Genomic DNA, 25,306 nt, shown 5'->3' with positions numbered 1-25,306 from the left:
ACACAGAAGCAAAAATAAGTTTCTGACACAAACTGACTAGCAAACAGTTCCCTAGACTAAATTTCCAGAAGCCAGAAGCCCTGGCTTCCTTCGCCCTTGAACTCACCCCAAACTCCAGGAGAGAATTCAAGCTGTCTGCAATCCTGTCTCTCAAGGAACTGCAGATGTCCTTTTATGAGAAAATTCTCCAGGCTAGCTGTTGACCACGAGGCAGCAAAATTCCATTGTTTCTCACTAAGCCTTCCACCCATCCTCTCTCACCTCCCACCTAGCTGCTTCTGCACAAAGAGAAGTTCTCTTCCCGCCTCATGGCCCTCAAGGTCCCACCAGCTGTGTGTTGAGTGGCTGATCCCTAGAGATCACCACCTGTCAGTCAGGACAGGGTTCACTTCCGGTTCACTCTTTAGGGAACAGAAGGGGCTGTTCAGTGACTGATCACTACACCTTGTTCTTAAAGGGCTTGTCTCCAGGCACTGTCTCCGGCTGGGCTGGGTAGCTGCTGATGGAGGGTCTGGTGCCTTTGCTCCACCCTCTGAGTCTTATTCTCTGACAAGGGTAAGGGGTGTTGAGAAGGTCAGTGTTGGAAGTTAAAGGACTTTGCGCTGTCTCTTTGCCTCAGGCAGTGGAGGACAGACTAGTGTCAGAGGGCTAGAGAGTCAAGACATTGGTCATCCCTTCTCCACTGCTCTGATGCTATCCCTTTGAAATGTAGATTGCTACTCTTAGGGATTCAGATTCCTTCCTCTCTCTCTTCCTACCTGCCTTCTACCTTGCAACATGGCAAGCCTCTCTCCCTGCACCATATGTGCAGAGAGGATGCAGAATCCATCTGCATCCAGCTAGATAGATAGATTAGAGATCCTAAATCCTCACTTTCCTATCTAGAATGGAGTTTCTTAATAAATGCCTTTTATAATGATTTGAAACTATGAATTGGCTCCAAGTTACTTTACTCTCAGCACACAGCCTAACTAAATTTCCGCTGTGTTGTGCCTCTGTGCACTCTGCTATAACGAGAAAGGGATTCTCTCACCACAGAGAATTTCCAACAGTCAGCAGGTGTGAGAGACACAGGTGTTGGAGGCAGAGACCCCCTCAAATCCCTCCTCCTCCTCAGAGTACTCTGTGTCAGACCCTGGCATGTGGGGGTCAGATTTGGGGCTAATGACTACCTCTTCCACGGAATCCTCAGAGTCCAACCCAGGTAGCATGGGGGTCAGTCTTGGGGTTCATGACAGTTTCTGGGGTGTACCACCACAGCTTGCTGTTTGCACATTGGCACAAGGCAGCATGGAACATGCTATTAGTAGCACCAGCTGGCTTCTCCTTGTCACCCCTGTGCTATTCAGCCAGCACTAGCTCTTTCTCTCCTGCACCCACTCCCCTCCAGCATCAAACTCTTCCAGAAAAAAGGTGGACAAGTTTGGTGCTGGAGGCCAGAGAGAGCGGTGAGGGGTAGGGGGGAGAGAGATGGCGCTGATTTAGTGGTGCAATAGCAATGAGGATGTGGTGTCTCACCAGTCCCCACTCTGGAATAGGGATGTGCAGGACTGGCTCAGGCAGCCGCCAGTGGAGTGGGGGCCAGTTCCCTTAAAAAAACAGATAAGGAGCTCCTTACCTGCTCATCCTCAGCTCCACCACTTTTCCAGCAGTGGCACCCGCTCTCCAAAAAGCTGCATATGGCTGTGGTGTTGTTCCCTATGTGCTGATTCCATGTGGAAGCTGCAGGAAGCAGAGCTGCAGCCACGCGCAGCCTTTTGGACACTGGGTCACCCCGGTGGAAAAGCGGTGGGGCAAGGACAAGCAGTAAGGAGCTCCTTACCTGCTTTTTAAGGGAACCGCTCCACACCCCACTGAGCTAGTTCGAATGCTGGCAAGGCACCATATCATCTTGTGTACATCCCTACTCTGGAAGAGGAGTTGGAGAGGAGGGCAGGGCCACTCGGTGAAAAGCAACAAGTTGGCACTTGTTGCTGCATGTCACTCAGCAGTACGGATTGTAAATATGGATTCAGGCGGGAGTGCATTTACTTAAAAAAATTAATCCATGGTCATTTCACAGCAGAAGAGAACAGTCCATAACATGACATATAAAAATATAGCTGAAATTAACTTCTATTAAATTGCACAGAAGCTGCTCGGAAGAATGTAACTGAGTTCAAATGTGCATGGGTGCATGCACCCACAAATGGGCTTAAGGCAATCAGGGCCATGCACTACCTGTATGTCTGTAAGAAGAAAATGTACTTCCACTTATCCCTTGCTTTATTATGTCTACTCATTATTTGAAGTTACATTTGAATAATGGACAGGGTAGCCTGTAGCATCAGCCTGAGGCTTTTGTGACAACACTGGCCAAAACGGGTTCCTAGAAGTATACCATAAAGTAGGGGTGGCCAACCTGAGATTCTGCAGCTGTTTGTTGTTAGACTACAACTCCCATCATCTCCAGCCACAAGTGATTGCAGTAGGGGTATAGCTAGGGGAGAGGGGGCCCATATTCGCCCCTCTCCCCAGTAGGCCCTTGGAGTGAGAGGGATAATGAAGAAAATAGGAAGAGGTGCCACTGGGTGGCCCTCTGCACCTGAGTGGGCGGGGTTCTTTGAAGCCATCCGCTCAATTATAGCTAAGGTAAGGCAAAGTGTGCCATCAAGTCTATTTCGACTCCTGGCGCTCACAGAACCCTGTGGTTTTCTTTAGTAGAATACAGGAGGGGTTTACCATTGCCTCCTCCCACGCAGTGTGACATGATGCCTTTCAGCATCTTCCTGTATCGCTGCTGCCCGATATAGTACCAGCAGGGATTTGAACTGGCAACCTTCTGCTTGTTAGTCAAGCGTTTTCCCACTGCACCAATTACAGCTACACCCCTGGATTACAGTTTGGGATAACAAAAACTGTAATCCAACAACAGCCTTGCTATAGAACCAGTATGGTGTACTGGCTAAAGTGCTGAATTTAACTTGGGGGACTCGGGATCAAATTCCCATTCCGCCACAAAGCTTCTGGGTAACCTCATTCTAATCACTCCCTCAGACTAACTTATCTCACAGGGAAATCATATAGCTGTGTTGGTTCACAAAAACAAACAATCCCAAAGCCCTATTCCAGTACTATCTTTATAATCTCAGTATTGTGTTGTGAAGGTGGGGGATGGGGCAACAGATCATATACACTGCCCTGGACTATTTGGCAAAAGGCAAAAATATAGTTAACTAGCTCTAAGTATCTGGCGTTGCTCGGGCTTATGGTGTGAGTTTCTCTTTGTTATTGCATCCATAGGTTTTGTGGATATACCTGTTGTATATCTGTCTGTCTGTCTGTCTAAGCTGTTTGTCGGGGTTCCTGGGTACTGGCGCTATTACTCCGGGGCTTCTGGACTGAAGTCCAGGGCCTCCACAGCCCATGGGCCCGCCCCAAAAATCCTCTTTAGTCTGTCTTGGGTATTGTGGTCACCTGGCCAAGCATGATGATGCTTAATTTGCAGGGGGTGGAGGGGGCCCCTCCAAACGCCTTTAAGTGCAGCCTCCAAAATTACTTAGGTGCACCTCTGTGGGTACCCTATGTTACTCGTAGGGTCTTAGGACAGGGGCGGAGCCACCATTGGGCCAACGGGTTCTTTGAACCCCGGGTGCCCCATCAGGAGTAATAGTGTAGCTCCCGAAGGCTCCGTTTGGGAGCCAGACCAGGCCCCCCGCGTCTGACGATAGACACGTGGGAGTGGCTAGCCCCGCATCTGGTCAGTCGTGGGGGATAGGGTCAGCAGGGCTGCAGCCGCACACGGGCCGCCGGCAGTCAGGCTCTGCACCTGTCTTAGGAAGTCCTGTTGCAAAGTTTGGTCCTGATAGCTCAAAGGGTGTGGGGGTGTATAGGGAACAGACAAACAGACATTCAATTTTATATAGATACATACAACATTATGAGTTGTTGAGTTCCTATATTAAAGTTGCTCAGGCAGAGATCAGCTGTTTTGCTCAGCTCGACCCAAGCATCCTTGAAAGAAATACGAGAATAGCCCCTTTAAAACCAATTAAACTCCCTGGGATATTTATTATTTCACAGGCATCCCCAGCCAGCCAGTTTTAGGTGGGGACAGCTCGCTTCACCTCGCCTAGTCACAGTACAGACACACAGCAGGATCGCGGCGGCGGGGCTGGGTTGCTCCACCACCCACACCCCCTCACACCGCGCAGCAGCATTCATTTCCTTCACGGCCCGTGCAGGGGCTTCCTTTTCGTGCTCTTTCCCGGGATCCTCCTGCTGCCCCAACAGACTCGAGCAGGCTATGCTGCGCAGCCAGAAACACGAGGCAGCGGCTGGACTCACCACCCCTCAGTGCTTGGGCCGCAGGCAAAGCGCCGAGCAGGCAGCCAAAGGGCGGCGGCGGGCGAGCGGCCCCGCCGCAGATTTGGCGGGAGCGATCTCAGGGCGCCCCGCGGCAGCATGGCTGGCGTGGGTCCTCACAGACGGGGCTCGGCCACGCACTGGGGCAGAGCGACTCTCCCGAGGCTTCTCCGAACGAGAGAGCCGCACGAAGACGAGCGGGAGTGACTTCGAGTTCTCCTCGCTGGTGGGCGACACCCGGGCTAACCTCCCCGCCCCACCAGCCCGACCAATCCCCGCGACTGAGGGAAGGGAACCGGAGCCGCCCCTGTTTGACATTCCGATCTCGGTCAGTCAGTGAGGAGGGGACAAGTCCTGGAAGAGGCTTCCCTTCCCTTCCCTCTTTGACCCACACAGGAATATAGAGGGGTAGCAAGCCAGCCTGGTGCGCCGTGAAACAGGGCGGGGGCGGGGGCGGGGGCAGTTCTAGGAAAGCAAGTCCTAGGAAGCGGTGAACCCGGCTCTCCTCCTGGGGTGAGAGGGGGCGGCTAGCTGGGGCTGGGCGCAAAACAGGACACAGCGTGTGAGCGATGAGGCGGAGTGGAAGCCCTGAGGGGGAGCACGGAGAAGAAGGAGAAGATGACAGATGGAGGGTGGCTGGGGGTAAAGAACCAGCCGTGCTGCGAGGCGGCGCGCATCAACTGCCCCTGTTGAAAAGAAATAGCCCGCCGCCGCACCTGAGTTTGGTCCCTGGGTATCCTTTAGGGAGGCAAGATGTGGTCTAGAAACAGACACTTGAATGAATGAATGAATGCCGAATAATGGAGGATATATCCTGCCCTCCCTCCCGCTTCGGACAGGCAGCTGAGCTTGCTCTCTCCGCTACCGCTGCACCCTTGGGTAACTTGAAGGGAAGGGCTTTTCACATCCAGAGAAGGGTGGTTTGCTGTTCTTCCTTTGATTAAGAGCATCCTTCTGGGATCCAGGAGGAAATACATGCATGGAGTTGTATGGCGTTCTGTTTGCAGCTTTAAACATCGTCTCTCTCTATATCTATATATTGCTATAGTATACACACACACTCACACTAGAAGGAAAACTGTAGAGATAAGAGTAAGGGGAAACCCATTTGCGCTAAGTTGGCAAAGAGGCACCTTTTAACGTGGTGATGCTCTTTATTGAGCAGGGAGAGAGTAAGTGGCTCTATCCACCCCCAGCACAGGACCTCCCGTGACTGTTGCTGATGTCAGTCAATCTGACGTTTCTTTTTAGATTGTGAGCCCTCTGAGGACAGGGATCCATCGTATGTGTTTATTATTTCTCTGTGTTAACCGCCCTGCGCCGTTTTTGGAAGGGCGGTATAGAAATTGAATGAATAAGCAACAACAACAATAATTATTATTTTGTGCTATATATAGTGACTTTGTGTCACTAAAGATAGACAGACAGAGAGAGAGAGAGAGAGAGAGAGTGTGTGTGTGTGTTTAGAGAGCGAGTGAGAGCGTGTACTTCGAGAAGGGCTAGGAGGAGGCTTTGGGGTCTGCCTTCCAGCAGCCATTCAAGAGACCATTTTCTTCCCCTCACAGACACACTTGGATTTAGGCTGGAGAAAAACGAAGTCCGCGGCCTACAGAGTTGCCCCAGCGAAGGGAGTGACAAGAGACCGCCTGTGTGGCTGAAGCTTCCCCCAATAGGCGTCCAAGCTGCCTCCTCGCCCCGGACCCTCCCACCCCAGCTGTCCCTTCGGGGAATAAAAGGCTCGGAGTTGAATTGACGCGCTCTCTGTGCCTCTTGCTCGGAGGCTGCCTTGTTGTCGCGGCGCCAAAGCAAGGCTAGTGCAGCGTCTGCTTGGATCAAAACGGTAAATCATGGCCCCTATTGGAGGAATCTCGAAGACCAAGAAGGTAAAACGTTCGGGCGCTTGAGGCTACGCCTTGCTCGGGTTTCTCTTGCAGGGAAGTTCAACATGCTGTGTCTGTAGTTGCCAAGCCTGCTGCAGACCCCTCTTCTCTGACGACGTTTCTGCAGCCGCCTCTCTCCGGCAAGACGCGACCGGTTGCCAAACCGCCAAGAACGAAGCCAGCACACGAAAAACGGTGCTGTAACAAATAGTTATTTGTGAGCTGGAGGAGAGCTAAGCTGGGGTCCTGCTAGGTAGTCTGTGAAGAGTTAAAACCGATTAGGAGGGGAAGTCCACAATACAAATGTCGAGAAACTGACTGACGGCACGTAAGACACACACCCTTCTCGCAAGGCTTTTCTAAGTGTAAACAAGTGCTCAGTGGAGATAATAGACACAGCAGAAAAAGTAGTTAGGAAGCAGGGTTTTTTGGGGTCTTATTTTAAGCAAATTCAACTTGGCCAGGATACCTTAGTAGTAGTCTTACTAGTCATGGATTTCATCAGGGCATGGCCAGTTGGTCACTTTCTGTTGCATTTACTAAAATGTTAATTTGCAAAACTTTGTCAGCATTGGAGACTGTCACTAGGCAATTCCCTATTAACTACTGTGAACCACCATAGCATAATTATAAGCACTGAGTAGTACATTTCTGTAGCTATTTCTCTGACTGTCATTTTGATAGTATTATGAATGATCCGTAATCAAACTGAAGCTGCTGGAAGTACGAGAAGTGACTGTACTTCTTAAATCTTATGCTGAAAGGCCATGTTGTGGTTGGAGGATGAAAGTGTGTGTGTATGTGCATGTGTGCCAATTATTACTGTCTTCTGTGCATGTCACTACAGATGTTTGATGAGCTTGTACTACCTGCCACGTAACTGAAGATGAGGGTATGAAAATGCCAGAAAAAGAAAGCAGCAATTAAAGCAAAAGGTGGCTCATTATACAGAATTTTTCAGTGGAATGGCAAGGAAAAGATTAATTTGAACAGTGGTGTGGAGTGAATAATATAAAGATGACAATAGTGTAGTATCTGAAAGGGATGGAAGGAAGCGTAAAACATTAAGCCAAGAGGTTAATTGGTGATATTGCTTATAAAGGCAGTGCTGGCAGTCGTACCCCTAAAGAAATCCTATAGGGGGTGAAGGACAAGGAGGAGCAGAGGCTAAGGATTAGCAGGAAGGAAAAAAGAGTCAGCAGTTCTGAGCAGCACAGTCATGTTGTTTTAGCAGATAACTATTCTTTTTCCAGTGATCACATGCATACAAATGTACATGGGTGATTAACCCCCAACATTTGGTGAAGCTTTCTAGAAAGCTTTGGCAAATTCAAAGATTACTCATGCAACCTTCCCACTTCAAAATGGCCACCTTATTTATGAAGGCTAGGGATGTAAATATTGTGTTTAAAAGTAGCTATTTTAAACTATTAAAATTATGTTGTTTAACCATTAACAAGTTCACAACTTTGACTATAAAAAATAGTGAAGGAAGGAGGCTCCAACCCCCTCGTCTTGCATAGCTTGGCTCCCCAAAGTTGATTTGCCTTATTCTCCCACTTCTCCAGACAGTGCTATTGACAGTGGTGGTAATGGTAGGATTAGACTAAGTGGCAGGGCTGTCTGAAGCAGGGTCACATAGAGCCCTGCATATATGGGTGCCCAGTAGCACAACAGAGTCTCTTCTAGCTCCAGCAGAACTGGAGCAATATTGATTCATCATGTGAGGGGAGTACAAACTATTTTTGCCTTCCCCCCCCCCCCAAAAAAAGAGGTCAGCCTAGCTAAGTACCAGGTCTTGGTTGTAGGGCTATTCCCAGCCTGGCCTGCCTGATACTGGCAAGGTGTAGCCTGGCTTATCCTCAGCAGTGAAGAAAGAAGACTGTGCTATTGGCTAATTCCTCCTACTCCCACTGCCAGCTAATAAATTACTATAGTTGGTAAACTTTTACTGCAGTGTATTTAAAGTAAGACTAGCAGTTTATCAGTTAACTGCTTGATAGTTTACATCCCTAATGAAGATGGGAGGAATATCTCTTCAATTTATTTTTCTCAACTTGTGGCATGAAGTTGACAAAGTGATTAGAAGCTTCAGCTTGTCACCTCAGTTGAGGTTTATTTTTCTCAGTTTAAAAAATTTTAGACTAAAAAAAAAGATTTTTGATGGCAGGCCATGTCTATCTTGAGACCTGCTGAAAACATATTTCTACAGCATATGAGCAGGCACATTGTGTAATGTGTCTAATGTTTGAGCACAACTTAGGTTGTCTTCACTTGGGGAAACAGAGCTTAAGAAGGAGGTTGATATTAATCACCATATGTTTGAAACATTCTAAAGGGAGCAGGTAAGAACAAGTTGTTCTAGTAAGCACTAACTTGCCTACTTTCCTTTTACTATCCCTACAACTGGGCTAAACTTGGTCCAGATTGGTTTGGCAGTTCACAAGTTAGCCCACTTGCACCTCAAATGTTCACGTGTCTGCCATCTTGAATCAGGATTGATTACATTACAAACTACACTGTTGAGGTTTCCCTATATGTCCCTATAGCTGTAGTAAATTTGGATCAAATGAGTTAGGCAGTTCACAAGTTAGCCCAATTGCACCTCAAATATTCACATAACCGCCATCTTGAATCAGGGTGGTTGAGGTCATCACAAACTACGCTGTTGAGGTGTCCCTACAATTTGGTTTGATTTGGTACAGGTATTGCAAAGTTGATTGGGGGGGCACATGGACACACAAACGGAATGCTAGGTGATCTCATAAGCCTACTGGAAAGTAGGCTAAAAAGGCGGGGGGGGGGCAGAGGCGTATCTAGGGAAAATAGTGCCTAGGGCAAACACTGAAATTGCACCTCCTGTCCAAGCATCTGACACCCATCTTTCAGATAACTTTACCATAATATCAGCTGAAAAATACAAGTCAGGCTCGTTAATCTTTTAATCTTTCAAAAACTATTTTAGCAGTGGACTTAGCCAGACCAGAAAATGCTGGAAAACTACAAATTTCAGTATGCTGGGGCTCATGAAATACCCAAATACTATGTGGAGGTGTACTTGGAAAACTAAACAGAAGTCCCTGTCTAATTCTCTACTATGTATTGTAGCATCAGCATTACATAAGTTTTAAAAATAAATGGAGAATTTGACTTTTCCCAGATACTCTGTAAATAATTAAAGGATATGCAGAGTAAACTGTGTCACTGCTTGGAATATATTCTAGTCTTTCAGAAAGACAGTTAAAATGAGAGAAAGAGAGCAAGAAACTCCCAGTGGGCCTTAATATTAAGGATTTCACACTGATTCAGAGACAAATTCACCATTAATAGCCATATTAGCAAGACATCACATTTAACTCACTTATCACAAGAAGCAAAGTAAGAGCAAATGAATACAATCCTAGCTCATAAGCATCAGCTCAGTATTCACAAGCCCTGATTCTCTGTACATAGTGCCAATCTGAACATGTGTACAGTGACTTATATTATATTTACCTATAGCCCCATCAGGGGGCTTCCTAAAGGCTGGGGGGTTTGCAAAGGTTCTTCCTCCCCCCACTGGCCTCTAGGGCCTCGCAGGGACCACTTGAGCATGTGCAGTGGCCATTTTTAAAAATCTTTTTTAAAAATGGCCACTGAAAACAAAATGGCCACCGTGCATGCTCAAATGGCCTCTGCAAGGCCTGGCATGACCTAGGGCCTCACAGAGGCCATTTGAGCATGCACGGTGACCATTTTGTTTTTGGCAGCCATTTTTTTAAAAAAAATTAATTTTACAAAATGGCGCCCCCCCTTCAAGTGGTGCCCAGGGCACGTGCCCTGCCTGCCCTACCCCTAGATATGCCCCTGCCCCCCCCCAGTTGTTCAGAAAGAGTTCCATTTGAAAGCTAATGGAACAACTGTCATTGCAGCTATGAAAAGAAACACAGAACAGCTGCCACTAATGATTAGGGGTGTGCACAGAACCGCGGAGCTGCGGTCCAGCACTGGGGTGGGGGGTTCCAATAAGGACCGGGGGGCTTTACTTACCCCTCCCAACAACGGCGCCGTATTTTCTTGAGCAATCGGGCGGCAGGATACCTCCCTGCCGCCCGCTTCATTCCCCGCTTGGCTCCTTAAGTATTAAGAATCGGGCGGCATGATATCTCCCTGCCGCCCCCTTCAAAACCCCGCTTGGCTGGCGGCCACCCTCTTCAAGACCCCTGCCGCCCCCAAGCCCCCTACCGCCCCCTTCTTGCCAGTGCTCCATTGCAAAGGGGTGGCAGGGAGTTACCCTGCCGCCCATTTTCTAAAAGGAGCTCCTTTTAGAAATCGGGTGGCAGGATAACTCCCTGCTGCCCCTTTGCCTGCTCAAAATCCAAGCCAGCAAAGGGGTGGCAGGGAGTTATCCTGCCGCCCAATTTCTAAAAGGAGTTTCTTTTAGAAAACGGGCGGCAGGATAACTCCCTGCCGCCCCTTTGCCAGCTTGGCTGCAAATGGCTTCTTAGAAGCCATTTGCAGCCAAGCCGGCAAAGGGGCGGCAGGGAGTTATCCTTCCGCCCCTTTGCAATGGAGCACTGGCAAGAAGGGGGCGGCAGGGGGCTTGGGGGCGGCAGGGGTCTTGAAGGGGGCGGCCGCCAGCCGAGCAGGGTTTTGAAGGGGGCGGCAGGGAGGTATCCTCCCGCCCGATTCTTAATACTTAAGGAGCCAAGCGGGGAATGAAGCGGGCGGAAGGGAGGTATCCTGCCGCCCGATTGCTCAAGAAAATACGGCGCTGTTGTTGGGAGGGGTAAGCAAAGCCCCCCCCCCCGTCCTTATTGGAACCCCCCACCCCATCTTCCCAAACTGAACCACCCCGTGTCTACACCGGTCCGGAGGCCTTTAGAATGGCCTCCGGACCAGTCCGTGCACATCCCTACTAATGATCCAGTAGCTGTGCTTTGTCTTGGGGAGACTGCAGTAAACCAGGGCAAGCCATCCAGATGGCACCTCAGACAGTTTTCAGCAAAACTTCCTTTAAGAAAAAAGTCTATCATTAAGTGCTCAAAGGGGAGTAATTGCTCAAGAAGATTTATCAGATACTCTGATACTGAATAATCTAGCATTCAGACAGCATATAGAAGAGTAAGAACTCAAAAAGGTACTTCAGATCTGCCTTGGGCACTTATAGGAGAGTAAGCCCGCAAGAGAGCACCAGATAGCTGATATTTAACAATGGTGCCATCAACCAAGAACCCATAACTGTGCTCACAGGGGAATGAGACCTCAGAAAAGCACCTCAGCTGGCTATAGAGCAAGGATCCATAGGTACAGACATTGCCTTTAGGTAATGCCAAAGGGTAAGACGTTGAAAAGGCACCCAAGCAGTCAGCAGGTACACATACTACTATTCAGCAATGGTCTGCCTATTGCAGTTTTAAAAGAGGTCAGCCCTCAACTAGGCCCCTCAGGCATTTGGTGAATGATGAATCTGCTAGTTTGCACATATCTCTGTCAATAAATCCTCTTATAGGATTAGATTGGATCACTTTCAGTTTGTAACTCTTGAAGATGTGGACAAACTGTTCTCTTGATCCTTGCCCAGCTTGGCTTATTTCATCTGCCAATAGTATTATCAGAGGGGGATCTGGTAAATAATATAAATGCTTCTTTGAGGGAGGGCAGGATGCCTCCTTGTCTTAAGGAGGCTATTATTAGACCTTATTTGAAGAAACCTGCATTGGATCCCTCAGAATTAGCTAATTACAGACCTGTTTCCAGACTTCCATGGTTGGGCAAGGTGATTGAGCAGGTAGTGGCATGTCAGCTCAAGGCAGTCTTGGAGAAAACAGATTATCTAGACCCATTTCAAAGTGACTTTCAAGTGGGCTATGGGGTTGAGGCTGCTTTGGTCGGTCTGATGGATGATCTCCAATTGGCTACTGACAGAGAGAGTGTGACTGCTGATCCTTTGGGATCTCTCAGTGGCTTTTGATACCATTGAACATGGTATTCTTCTGGTTCACCTGAGGGAGGTGGGATTGGGTGGCTCTGTTTTTTAGTGGTTCTATTCCTACCTCTCTGGTAGATTCCAGATGGTGTCACCTGGAGGCTGCTGCTGTACGAAGTGAGAAGCAAAGTATGGAGTTCCACAAGGCACCATACTGTCTCCAATGCTCTTTAACATCTACATTAAACTTCTAGGAGAGGTCACCAGGAGTTTTGGTGCAGGGTGTTATCAATATGCTGATGACACCCAAATCTATTTCTCCATATCAACTTCATCAGGAAATGTCATAACTTCCCTAAATGCCTGCCTGGAGGTGGTAATGGACTGGATGAGGGATAACGAACTGAGGTTGAATCCAAATAAGATGGAGGTACTGACTGTGGGTGATCCTGACCCGAGAGACAATTTAGATATGCCTGTTCTGGGATTACACTCCCCTTGAAAGATCAGCTGGGAGTACTCCTGGATTCAAAACTCTCCCTGGTTTCTCAGTGACCAGGAGCGCTTTTAATCAGTTTCAGCTGATACTTCACCTACACCCATTTCTGGAGGTAATTGACCTTAAAACAGTGTTGCATATGTTGGTAGCCTACAGGCTTGACTACTGTAATGCACTCTGTGTGTGACTGCCTTAGTATGTAGTCCAGAAACTACAATTGGTTCAGAATGCAGCAGCCAGACTGATCTCTGGGACAACCCAAAGGAACTGTATAACACTGATTTAAAAAGAATTGCATTGGCTGCTGATATGTTTCCAAGCGAAATACAAAGTGGTGGTTATTACCTATAAAGCCTTCAGTGGCTTTGGTGCAGGGTACTAAAGAGAGCACCTTCTTTGCCATGAACCCTGTCGCCTATTAAGATCATCTGGAAAAGTTAAGTTACGATTGCCTCCAGCTTGTTTGGTGGCAACTTGGGACTGGGCCTTCTCTGTGACTGCCCCAAGGCTTTGGAACATACTCCCTGTCAAAATAAGAGCATTTGCATCTCTTATTGCTTTTAAGAAGACCCTCAATACACACCTGTTTTCTCGGGATTTTAACTGACATTAATTTAAAACTCTTTAATTCTGTTCATCCTATGACATTGTATTTAACTTTTATTTGGTGAAATTGTTTCAAATATTTTTACTCTGTGTTATATTCATTATGCTAAATTGTGTACGCTGCCTAGAGATACACATATCAGGCAGTATATAAATGTGATAAATTAGTTTCCACAGAAAGGGGTTTCTTCCAGACACTAGTTGAGGGAGGCCAGCGGCAGCCCGTGTCCAGCCACCGCTGCGGCCCCCCTCGCCCCACCCCTATGTCTGACGTCAGACATGCGTGGTTAGCCACACTCCCAGCGTCTGATGTCAGACACAGGGGTGTGGTTTAGCCCCCGAATGGGGCCACAAAGCCTTGTTCGGGAGTTCAATCGAGGCCAGCGCTGTGTTCGCAGTGTTGCCAGAAGCGGCTCTCCCTGCCTTAAAGGCAGTGCTGGCCATTTAAATTCCTGAGCAGGGCTGCACGGCTCCTTCGGGAGCTAAACTACACACCCCGCATCTGATGTCAGACGTGGGGTGTGTGTGTTGGGGCCACTGAGGGGCGGTGGCCCGGGTTCTTTGAACCCGGTCATCCAATGGTGTCTACACCCCTGCTTCCAGACACTTGGCAAGTGTCACTACAAACATTGATGATAACTCTCTATTCATCAAGAAAATATCATGTTTTCTAATATATAACTTAAGTCTGGCTCTGAGACCTAGTCTTGACTAATAGATTAAGACTGGAATCATCTAAATGCTTTGTGGTGTGTGTATATGTGTTTTTAGGGTATTCTAGAACGTCTAGATGCTGGAGAAATTGTCATTGGGGATGGAGGATTTGTAATTGCTCTCGAAAAGAGGGGTTATGTGAAAGCTGGACCTTGGACTCCAGAAGCTGCGGTAGAACACCCAGAAGCAGGTTAGTCTAATCTGTATGGTGAGTTGTATAAAATTTTCCAGCTGTAAAATAGACATGTTGGCCCAGTCCAGATAAAGTTGTGTCAAGGCTCTTTTGTAACCAATTCACCTGTGCCTATATAGTGATTATTGTGAGCTTCCTTGAGTTATTAATTAACCCCTGCTAACTTGGCAAACAGGCACCTTTTAATGTGGTGATTCTCTTTATTTAGCGGGGGGGGGGTAACTGGCCCTATCCACCCCCAGCACAGTACCTGCAGTGATTGTTGCTGGTGTCTGTCTTATGTTTCTTTTAGATTGTGAGCCCTTTGGGGACAGGGATCCATCTTATTCATTATTTCTCTCTGTATAAACTCTGTGGCGCATTTTTTTTTAAAGTTATTCTAAGGTGGCTGCGGCAGTTATGCCAATGTGGCATTTATGCCAGAACTAAGGGGTGAGGGAAGATGGTACGGCGGCAGCACAGCAGGACCCTCTGACCAACAATTGGCTCCATGTGGTCGAGGGGGCCTGGAAGGAATGAAGGCAGCAGAGGAGGATCAGCAACATGCAGTTGGGCCCTGGGTTTGCAGGCTCCCCCCACCTTTCCATTTCCCATGGAGTGCCATTTGCGCTCCACGTGGGAGCATTTCAGCCCCTTGCTCTCTCCCCTTGAAGGTGTTTGCTCGGGCAGTGGTGGCCAGGTTGGGCCTGTGGTAAGGCCATGGCCTTATTTATTTATTTATTTATTTATTTGATCTATATACATATTTAGCGGCCAGTACAGGCACCACGGGGGCAGCGGGAGGTACCTTTAAGTGGAAATTAGAAGGTGCTTGCCTCCCTGTATTGCTGGCCCTAAAAGCTCTTCCAATCAGCGGCAGAGGATCAGCTCTGCCACACAGCTACCGCCACTCTTCCAAGCAGCATGCACCCCAACTGAGTGGCAGAGCCGATCCTCTGCCACTGCTGGGAAGAGCTTTCAGGGCCGGTGAAACAGGGAGGAAAGCACCTTCAAACTTCCACTTATAGCTGCCTCCTGGTGCCCCCACAGTGTCCGCACTAGTTGCTAAATATTGCCATGACCTTGGTGTGGGTCCTACCTGGTCACCCCCACTCTAGCAAACACCTGGGGTGGGGGGGAGAGCAAGGGGCCAAAATGCCTCCACATGGAGTGAAAATGGTGCTCCATGGGACATTGAAAGAGGGGAGTTCTTGGTGCTTTAGCTGCGATGTTTACGCAGATGCGGTGTTTCTGATAGGGTTGTAAAAAATTTCAGCTGTTTTTCAATGGAGCGGTGTTTACGTCAATGCAGCCTTTCTACTAGAAAATACGGTATATATATTTTTCCTGAAGATTTTAATCACACCTCAGTATACTTAATCTTTCCTGAAATTATAAGAACAGCCCTGCTGGATCATGCTCAAGGCCCATCTAGTCCAGCATCTTGTTTCACACAGTGGCCCACCAGATGTCTCTGGGGAGCCCACAGGCAAGAGGTATGTGCATCCCCTCTCTCCTGCTGTTGCTCCCCTGCAACTGGTATTGACAGGCATCATGCCTCTGAGGCTGGCAGCAACCCACAGCCACCAGACTAGTAGCCATGGGAAGACCTGTCCTCCATCAATCTGTCTAAGCCCATTTTAAATTTTATAGAGGAGTCTATAGCCATTCGATCCTGGATTTACAAAGAGAAGAGAAAACTCAGTCTGTGATAACCTAAACAATCATTCTGAGTTAATCTAGGTAATATATTGGGTGTCCTCTGTTTCTTGCTGTGAAATGCAAGATGTGTGTTTGCTGTTCTTGGCAGCAGCCCATGCCTAACTCCACAGGATAGTTCACACAATCAAAACAATGTCTTCTTAATGGCAAATCTGAGATCTCTGAGCCACACACACTTCTGCAGAGTGTTGTGTGAACTCGGAATTTTTTGCCTACATTCATCTTTGATCTGAACTCAGCTTGTCAATCCTGGTTGAATGTCAAGTTTTTGCAGTGTGGATCTGGGATCAACGAAAATGTCTGAGTTCACATGACACACTTCACAGGAGTGTGCGCACCTCAGAGACCTCAGATTGGAGGCAAGTACATGGTTTTGACCAGCCCCATGTATAAGTTTCCCCCCTGATATGGTTAAAGCTGTACCTCTCCAAAGGCAAATCTGCCACTGCCGTGGTAGGAAGGTGGTGAAGTCAAGTCACTAGTCTCTCACCATTCAGATTTCCTATGCTTCATCTGAAGTTCTTGGAAGAAAGGCAAAATAAGAATAGTCTCACATAGTGGCCCACCAGATGGCTCTGAGAAGACCACAGCAAGAGGTGACGGCATGCCCTCTTTCTTGCTGTTACTCCCCTGCAACTGGTATGTAGAGGTATCTTGCCTCTTAGGTTGGAGCTGGCTTATAGCCCCCAACTAATAGCCATTGATAGACCTGTCCCCCATGAATCTGTCCAAGCCTGTTTTAAAGCCATCCAAACTAGTGGCCATCAGTACATCCCATGGAAGAGAATTTCATGGATTAATTATGTGCTATGTGAAAAAGTACTTCCTTTTGTTGGTCCTAAATCTCCTGGCCTTCAGTCTTATGGGATGATCCCTAGTTCTAGTATTGTGGGAGAAGGAGAAACATTTCTCTGTCCACTCTCTCTACTCCATGCATAATTTTATACACCTCTATCATGTATCCCCATAATTGCTTCTTTTCTAAACTAAAAAGCCCCAGATGCTGTAGCCTTGTCTCATAAGGAAGGTGCTCCAGGCCCCTGATCATCTCAGCTGCCCTCTTCTGCAGATTTTCCAGTTCATCAATGTCCTTCTTAAGATATGGTGACCAGAACTGTATGCAGTACTCCAAATATGGCCACACCATAGATTTGTAGAAGGGCATTATAATTCCCTAGCATGGAATTTGACTTTTTTTGCAGCTGCAGCATGTAACGTGGAATTGCTGGATCAATGGAGCTGCTCCCAACACCACACACAAACACTCTCCTGTCCGAATCTGGACATAACAGAGAGCTCCCTCTCTGCACTTAGCAAGAGGAGAAGAGAGGAAACTGTCTGGGTTTCCTTCTTGACTGAAGGACAGCCCTGGCAGCCAATTGCAGCCGGAGTGAGGGAGGAGCCTTCTCCCTCAACTCTGAATGCCAACGAGGGAGACTGTGGTGCTGAATTTGGACATAATGTTGGCATTGCAGAACCTGAGTTGAAAGCAGTGAAACTCGCTACAAACTTAAGGTACATATCTGAGTCTGGGGATGGAAACCGTGGGTAAATTTTTAATCCTAACTGTAGTTAAACACATTTAGGCATACACAAATTTCAACCTGAGGCCACTTTACCTCTGGTTTCATGTTACAGCTGAATCTGACCATTGAGTCAAAACTTTCAACGAGGTGTCCACCATGACCCCAAGATCTCTCTCCTGGTCAGTCACCGACAGCTGAGACCACTTAAGTGTATATGTGAAGTTGGTGTTTTTTGCCCCAATGTACATCACTTTACACTTGCTTACATTGAACTGCATTTGCCATTTTGTTGCCCATTTACCCAGTTTGGAGAGATCCACTCAAGTATGTAGTACACCGCTCTGGGCTCCTTGGACGAAGAGTGGGATATAAATGTTTTTTTTTTTTTTTTTTTAAATCCTTTTGAAGCTCCTCACAATCTGTTTTGGATTTCACTACCCTAAATAGTTCAGTGTCATCTGCAAATTTGCCCATTTTGCTGCTTACCCCAACTTCTGGATCATTTATGAACAAGTTAAAGAGCACTGGTCCAAGTATGGATCCCTGGGAGACCTGATGTCTTACTTCCCTTCATTGTGAAAACCGTCCATTGATTCCTACCCTCTGTTTCCTGTCACTCAGCCAGTTGTTAATCCACACATAAACCTGTCCCCTTATCCCATGACTACTAAATTTACACAAGAGTCTTTGATAGGGAACTTTGTCAAAAGCTTTTTGGAAGTCCAAGTATACTATGTCAACCAGATCACTTTTATCCACGTGCCTGTTGACACTCTCAAAGAACTCCAAAATATTCATGAGGCAAGATTTGCTCTTGCAGAAGCCATGCTGGTTCTCCTTCAGCAAGGCCTGTTCTTCTATATGTTTAACAATTTTGTCCTTAAAAATTTTGTCCTTTTCCATCAATTTATCCAACACAGAGGTTATGCTAACTGGTTCCTCAGATCACCCCTGGATCTCTTTTTGAAAATGGGAATTACATTAGCTACTTTCCAGTCCTCTGTACAGAGCCTAATTGTAGGGACAATTACATACTTTTGCTCGGAGATCAGTAATTTCACATTTGAGTTCCTTCAGAATTTTTGGGTGGATGCCATCTGGCTTTGGCAATTTGTTAATTTTTAGTTGCTCAAGACTGTAAAACATCCTCTCATGTCACATCAAATTGGCCCAGTTCTTCAGCCTCCAAGCCAAAGAAGCTCAGTTCCAGGGTAGGTATACGGTCAGTAATAGGAATGTGCACTAATGACTTATGCAGGCACGGGCAGGGCAGGGAGCAGTTCCCTTAAGAAGCAGGTCCTTATCTGCTCTACTGCCACCCCACCATTTTACGGGTACAGTGCTCACTCTAACAAAGGCTGATCACGGCTGTGGCACAGTTCCCTGCAGGCTGTGCACATGGCGATGCATGCACATGGCTGCCGTGCATGTGCGGTGGCCATGTGCATGCTGACACTACACGGGCTGGCTGCAGGGAACAGAGCCACAGCCGGGTGCAGCCTTTGCTAGAACGAACACCACGCATGGAAAAGCAATGGGGCGGCATTAGAGCAGGTAAAGACCTACTCACCTGCTTCATAATGGAACGTCTCCCTGCCATGCCAAACTGGTCAGGCGTCGGAACCAGTACAGCACCTCCAAAAGGAGGTGCTGAGGTTCGTACACATCCCTAGTCAGTATCCTCTGCCATGAAGACAGATGCAAAACTCATTCAGCTTCTCTGCAATCTTCTTACCTTTCTTAATAATCCCTTTCATGCCCTCATCTAAGGGTCCAACCGCCTCCCTGGCAGGTTTTCTGCTTCTGATATATTTAAAGAAGTTTTTGATATTCCCCTTGAAATATATGCTTCTCACACTCTCTTTTTGCATCCCTTATTAAAGGTAAAGTGTGCCATCAAGTTGGTTTCGACTCCTGGCAACCACAGAGCCCTGTGGTTGTCTTTGGTAGAATACAGAAGTGGTTTATCATTGTCTCCTTCTGTACAGTATGAGATCATGCCTTTCAGCATGTTCCTATATCGCTGCTGCCCGATATAGGTGTTTCCCATAGTCTGGGAAACATAGTCTGGAAACATAACAGTGGGGATTTGAAACTGCAGCCTCTGACTTAATAATCAAGTCATTTCCCCGCTCCACCATTAGGTGGCTTGCATCCTTTATTGTCTCTTTACATTTCTTTTGTCAGCATTTGTTCCTTCTTGTTCTCTTCATTTGGGCAGAACTTCCATTTTCTGAAGGAAGTCTTCTTCCCTTTTATATCTTCCTTAACTCTACTTGGTGGTATCTTTCTTCCTTCTTGGTATACATTCTAACCAGAGGCAGAGCCACTATTGGGCGAACGGGTTCAAAGAACCCGGGCCACTGCCCCAGGGGCTGTGCCTCGCAGCCTCAGACACCCCCGCCCCCATGTCTGATGTCAGCGTGGCCCCGTTTGAGACTGAAATTGGCCCGTGCTGTACTGGCAGCACAGCCAGAGCAGGTCTTCATGCCTTTAAAAGGCAGGGAGAGTCATTCCAGCCCATGCTGCCAATGCAGCGGGAGCCGATCTTACTCCCAAATGGGGCCTTGCAGCCCTGTTTGGGAGCTAACCCCCGCCCCCCGCTTGTCTGACATCAGATATGGGGCATGGCTAAACACCCTGCATCTGATGTCAGACACAGGGGCAGGGCTAGGGGGCCACTGCGCCTTCTGAACCCGGGCCGCCACTGGCCTCCCTCCGCCCCTGCCTCATAGGTTTTCTATCTTGTTGTGTTCTATCCTTACTTTAATATACAGTGTTATTCAACCCCTCCCTGTCCTTTCTGTAGAGAATATATCCAGGAATAAATGTCCCACTGGTTCTTACCCTTTCACCAGGTTTCTGTTACCGGTATGCCTCTTATCTTCATCATTAGCAGCCAAGCACTCTAGCACGCCCATTTTGGCTTGGAGGCTTCTGGCATTGAAGAACACCTACCGTATTTTACGGACTATAAGACGCTACGGACTATAAGACACACATTAATTTTAATCCAGTTTTTCAGAGTTTTAACATATTAAACTGTTAAAACATATAAGACGCTCCTGAATTTTGGCGGATATTTTTCGAGGAAAAAAGTGAGTCTTATAGTCCATAAAATACGGTATATGCCAAGTCTCTTACCAGGTGCTGGCATGTACTCTCTCCCTTACTGTAATTCGATCTTTTTGACCAGCTATCATGTTTTCCCATCTGTTCTATTGCTGGTTCTAGTCTGTCACCTTCTGGTTTATCTGAAAACCTGCACCCTCGCATCTTAGGGGATTTTGCTTTCCGAACCAGATACCACCTAGTTCCTATTGGCAATCCTCCAGGTGTCATTTTAAAAGCTGCTCTGCGACCTATTTGATGCTAAGCGCCAGCAGTCTGATTCCATCTTGGTTCAAGTGGAGCCCATCTCTTTTGCATAGGCTTTGCTTGCCCCAAAATGTGTCCCAGAGCCTAACAAATTTAAACCACTCCTCCCCACCATACGGCACCACTGTATCATCCATGCATTGGGACCCCTCAACTCTGCCTGCCTTACTGGCCCTGCACTTGGAACAGGTAGCACTTCAGCGAATGCTACCCTAAGGGTCCTGGACCTTCAGTATGCTACCTAGAAGCCTAAACTGGCTTCCAGGACTTCCCGACTGTATTTCCCAACATCTTTGCACCACAGGAACTAACTCCTTCCCAGCACTGCCTAACAATGTATCTTGACGCTGCATGACATCTGCAACCTTTGTACTAGGAGGCAAGTCACTGTGCGGTCTACACATGAGTCACAACCCACCCACCCCACCCACAATGATCAAATTACCCACTACTAAGAGGCTCCCATCCCCCAGAAGTGTATCTTCTGTGCGAGAGAATATGGGCACATCTCCCGAAGGAGGGGTCCCTTTTAAGGGAGCATTCTCCTCTTCCTCAGACCAATGTCCTTCTTTCCTGAGATCTTCATTCTCCATGACTGCAGAGGAGCTGTCAGCCTGGGAGTGGGATGCCTCTATCACATCCCTAAGGGTCTCATCCACATTCTTCTCTGCCTCACCAAGCTTCTCCAGGTCAACCACCTTGGCTTCAAGAGAACAAACTTGTTCCCTGAGAGCCAGGAGCTTTCTGCAGCTAGTGCACACCTACAACATCTGCCCCTCAAGCAGATAGTCATACATGCAACACTCCATGCAATACACCGAGAAGCACCCCCTCCTCTGTTGGCATGCTACCTTAATAACTGGTTTTATTGGCTATTTAGAATATATAGATTCTTGTTTATGTGAAAGCTAAAACTTAGCTGCAGTTGTCAGCTAATTAAAAGTTTCAAGCTCTGCCTCCAAGAAAATTACAAAAGTAGGATAGTACATCTCCACAACTGGACTAATTTGGGTCCAAATTGGTTAGGCAGTTCACAAGTTAGCCCACTTGCACCTCAAATGTTCATGCATCCACCATCTTGAACTGGGGTGGGTGATACTATCACAAACTATGTTTTTGAAGTGTCCTTATGTGTCCCTACAGCTGTACCAAATTTGGTCCAAATTGGTTCTCATTTGGACCTCAAACTTTGACATGTCCACCATCTTGAATCAGGGTGGATTATATCATTACAAACCACATATAAGCTGTCTCTATATGTCCCTACAACTGTAGCAAATTTAGTTCAAATCAGTTAGACAGTCCACAAGTTAGTCCACTTGCAGCTCAAAGGTTTATGTGTCCGCCATCTTGAATTGGGGTGGATGACTTAATCACAAACTATGTCATTGAGGCATCCTTATGTGTCCCTACAAATGTACCTGATCTGGTACATATTGGTCCAGGCATTGCGAAGTTGTTGTGGGGGACACACAGACACACACAGACACACACACAGAGAATTCTGGGTGATTTCATAAGCCTACTGGATAGGCTAACAGTACATTGTTTAAGGATTAAAAAGCAATGTAACAAGTCACTGCCACAATACTAACATGACATTTGACTCTTCTCTTTTCTTTTTCAACATTTCTCAGTTCGTCAACTGCATCGAGAATTCCTCAGAGCTGGATCAAATGTTCTACAGACATTCACCTTTTATGCCAGTGAGGACAAGTTGGAGAACAGGGGAAACTATGTAGCTGATAAATTTTCTGTGAGTAGTAATATTTTATATTAATATTTATGACAAACATTTGTGCAATTTCAGCAATGAGCATTATCCAACTTTGGAAGACCTAATTCATTCAAAAACGTATCCATAAAAAACTGTAGGAAAATAAAATGTACTGAGTATACTGAAATGGTGTGATAAGGATGCTGCCTGGATTATAGTCCAAAAACAAGCTTTAAAAAACCCCATAGTTAGTCAGATGGAAGAAATCAATGCTGTTTTAATATTGCTTAAATTGATAATGATTTAGGAGAAACAATTTTTGTTTTCTGCATACAAAAGAAAATATGGAGTTGCCTGTTATTAGTGGCAAAAGTTTGTATTTTGTGGATCATCCTATTGTGGATGATCTCTCCAAAGACTAATTACCTTTCAGGTTGAAGTATATTAAGTATTTCCAATATATTTATCAATTTTCCTTGATACATATAATTATCAGTTATCATCTTCTTTTTTAATGTGTCTGTGACTTCTTATCAGTGATGTCTTATTATGACTGACCTGAAAGTGGGGACAAATACTTGTCAATGGAAAGTATTTTCCAAGCATCTTGTTTTTTTAAATAAGGGATCACTGGATGGGGGGCGGGGCGGAATCAGGGAGGCATTGGCATGAATAGATTCAATTTGCCCTTTCATTCTTAACTAGCTAGGACCACCCATGTGACCAGCCTAGGAAGCAATGCCCTCACTCTAAATTATTTGTTTTGTTCTGGGTGATGTCTGCCACCTAGCCAGTTCTGTCTAACTTGTATTATGATGTCATTTGCTATAAGATTTTAATTGGTTGGGATCACTTAACTAAGAAAAAATGGTGCCCAAACAAACTGGGAGACAAAGACAGCAAATGGGTGGACAAGCTGAACATCTTGAACAATATTTTATTTTCAGAAAATATTTCAGGCCCCTTGAAAGCACAATTTTAATCTCCAAAATTGAAACAGGTGAACATTCGACACACTTCTGTATTTTATTCACCTTAAGATGAGTCATGTATAAAAGTGCTCCTTTCTCAGTCCTTGCTTGCTTCTTATAGGTTGGCAGTGACTCCAGATCCATAGTAAGATCTTAAGTTATTCTTCCTTTTGTACATCCAAAATCACAGTGGCTTACAATTTTACCATCTCTAACCACTTTTCTAGACGTATATCTTTTCAGAGAAAGATCTGCATTTTGTCTTTATTTAAAATAAAAAATGTCAAGACTTGGAGTGATCTAGAATGTTTATACCTGAAACACTTCACAGTTCTGTGGTAAAACTGCCTTTTATATTGCACAATAGAAATGGGGGAGTGTGATCTCAAAGTTATTTATTTCTGCCCTCTGGAACATTTTAAAAAGATGGTGGCTGGCATCCTGACAATCTGCACGCATTATGAAGATTTGTGGGGAAATGCCAGGAGCCCTCATGTAACTCCCCCAGTCCTGTGCATATACTGTTGAGCAAGGGGGCTAATACTTCTGAGCACTGCTCACAGTCCAGAAGTGATCTGTAGGAGCAAAAACACATTGCTGAGGGTCAGTGACATGCTTCCAACCTAGTAGAGTGCTTCCAGAGTGTGAGCAGTGCTCAAAAGTCCTGGCCCATTTATGCAGTGACACACACAGGAGGACTGGGAGTTGCATGAGGGCTCATGACGTATCTCCACAGACCTTCCTAACATGCACACTGTTGGTCACAATGTCAGCCACTATGTCCAAATGCAAGGTCCATATTAAAACCTACAGCTGATTTCAGTAGGGATCCATGGTCCCTCACAACTGGGTCTTCTGCATCTGCGCAGTAGACCCATGAAAGAATCTTTAGCTCTGTTTAGGCGCTCCGGCCCTTTAAGGCATAGTGATATTGGAGCCTTCAAAAGGTGCCATAGAACCAGCAGTCGAGCATCTCCCTGTTCAGTTCCTTCTCGTCCACTGCTCGTGCTGCCTCAGGAAGGATCTGCTCCTGTTTCCCCTCGTTCCTGTAAGAGATTTAGATACTTGTTTGATATTTGGACTTATGACTCGGACTATTACCAACAATCTGACCAATACCAACAATCACTATGGGACAACATGAAAGATGAAGCAAATGCTCTGCCTGAGCCCTTTCAGGGCAGCTTCTTTTCTACCTTCTCAAAACCAGTGGATCTCATGAGGCAACTAAGCACAGCCAAACACCTGACTGAGACACTCGAAAGTACTGTCAGGATCCATTGTACTTTGTCATGCCTGGAGCCAGGAATGAAGGAAAAGACTGAGAATCTCACATTTGACGGTGAAGGATTATTCTTGGACACTGCCGACACAATGGAAAAACGAAAGAAATCATGCTATACTGCTAAGACCTTCGCGCAGTCCCAATCATCTTCCTCTTACCATCAGAGGTACCAGACTCGGCCTTCCCAAAACAGAGGAGGTCATTATGGTGGATCTAAGCAATATTCCAGGAGCCCCTTCTGTCAGCATCAGAAGGGCCAACAAAAAGCCAAACCTCTGGAACAACCAAAGCAGTTGTTCTAATGTTTCTGTCCATCCTGGACTTGAGGGAGCTGAACAAATTTGTCCAGACCTTCAAATTTTGCATGATTTCTCCATGATTACCCCTGCTAACTGAACAAAGAGACACCTTTCAAATGGTGAATCTCTTATATTTAGCAGGGGGAGAGCAACTGACCCTATCCAACCCCAGCACAGCATCCTTCTGGTGGCTGTTGCTGGTATCTGCCTTATGTTTCTTTTTAGTTTGTGAGCCCCTTTGGGACAGAGGACCATCTTATTTATGTCACTTATTTTTCTATGTAA

General features: G+C 46.6%; 2 protein-coding genes across 3 annotated transcripts in view; one reads left to right on the top strand and one right to left on the bottom strand.

Moving 5' to 3' along the window:
• DMGDH (dimethylglycine dehydrogenase) overlaps nt 1-4,457 on the bottom strand; it is a 94,096-nt gene extending 89,639 nt beyond the window's left edge. Inside the window, exon 1 of the mRNA XM_053295437.1 lies at nt 4,327-4,457. Coding sequence (XP_053151412.1) covers nt 4,327-4,445 — 119 coding nt within the window. The 5' untranslated portion in view covers nt 4,446-4,457. The remainder of the gene's footprint in view (nt 1-4,326) is intronic.
• Nucleotides 4,458-4,530: 73 nt separating this feature from the next.
• LOC128344708 (betaine--homocysteine S-methyltransferase 1) overlaps nt 4,531-25,306 on the top strand; it is a 40,566-nt gene continuing 19,790 nt past the window's right edge. The window contains exons 1-4 of one of the 2 annotated variants that reach the window (XM_053295446.1): nt 4,531-4,672; nt 5,910-6,227; nt 14,009-14,141; nt 22,387-22,505. In XM_053295446.1, the coding sequence (XP_053151421.1) occupies nt 6,192-6,227; nt 14,009-14,141; nt 22,387-22,505 (288 nt within the window). In that variant the 5' untranslated portion in view covers nt 4,531-4,672; nt 5,910-6,191. Of the gene's footprint in view, nt 4,673-5,206; nt 5,224-5,909; nt 6,228-14,008; nt 14,142-22,386; nt 22,506-25,306 lie in introns of those variants that run through there. The other variant, XM_053295447.1, reaches the window with a different exon arrangement.

Source organism: Hemicordylus capensis, chromosome 2, assembly GCF_027244095.1.
Source record: "Hemicordylus capensis ecotype Gifberg chromosome 2, rHemCap1.1.pri, whole genome shotgun sequence".
Lineage (NCBI taxonomy): Eukaryota > Metazoa > Chordata > Lepidosauria > Squamata > Cordylidae > Hemicordylus > Hemicordylus capensis.
Note: the sequence above shows the minus strand (reverse complement) of the source record. Positions and strands in the feature narration are given on the sequence as shown.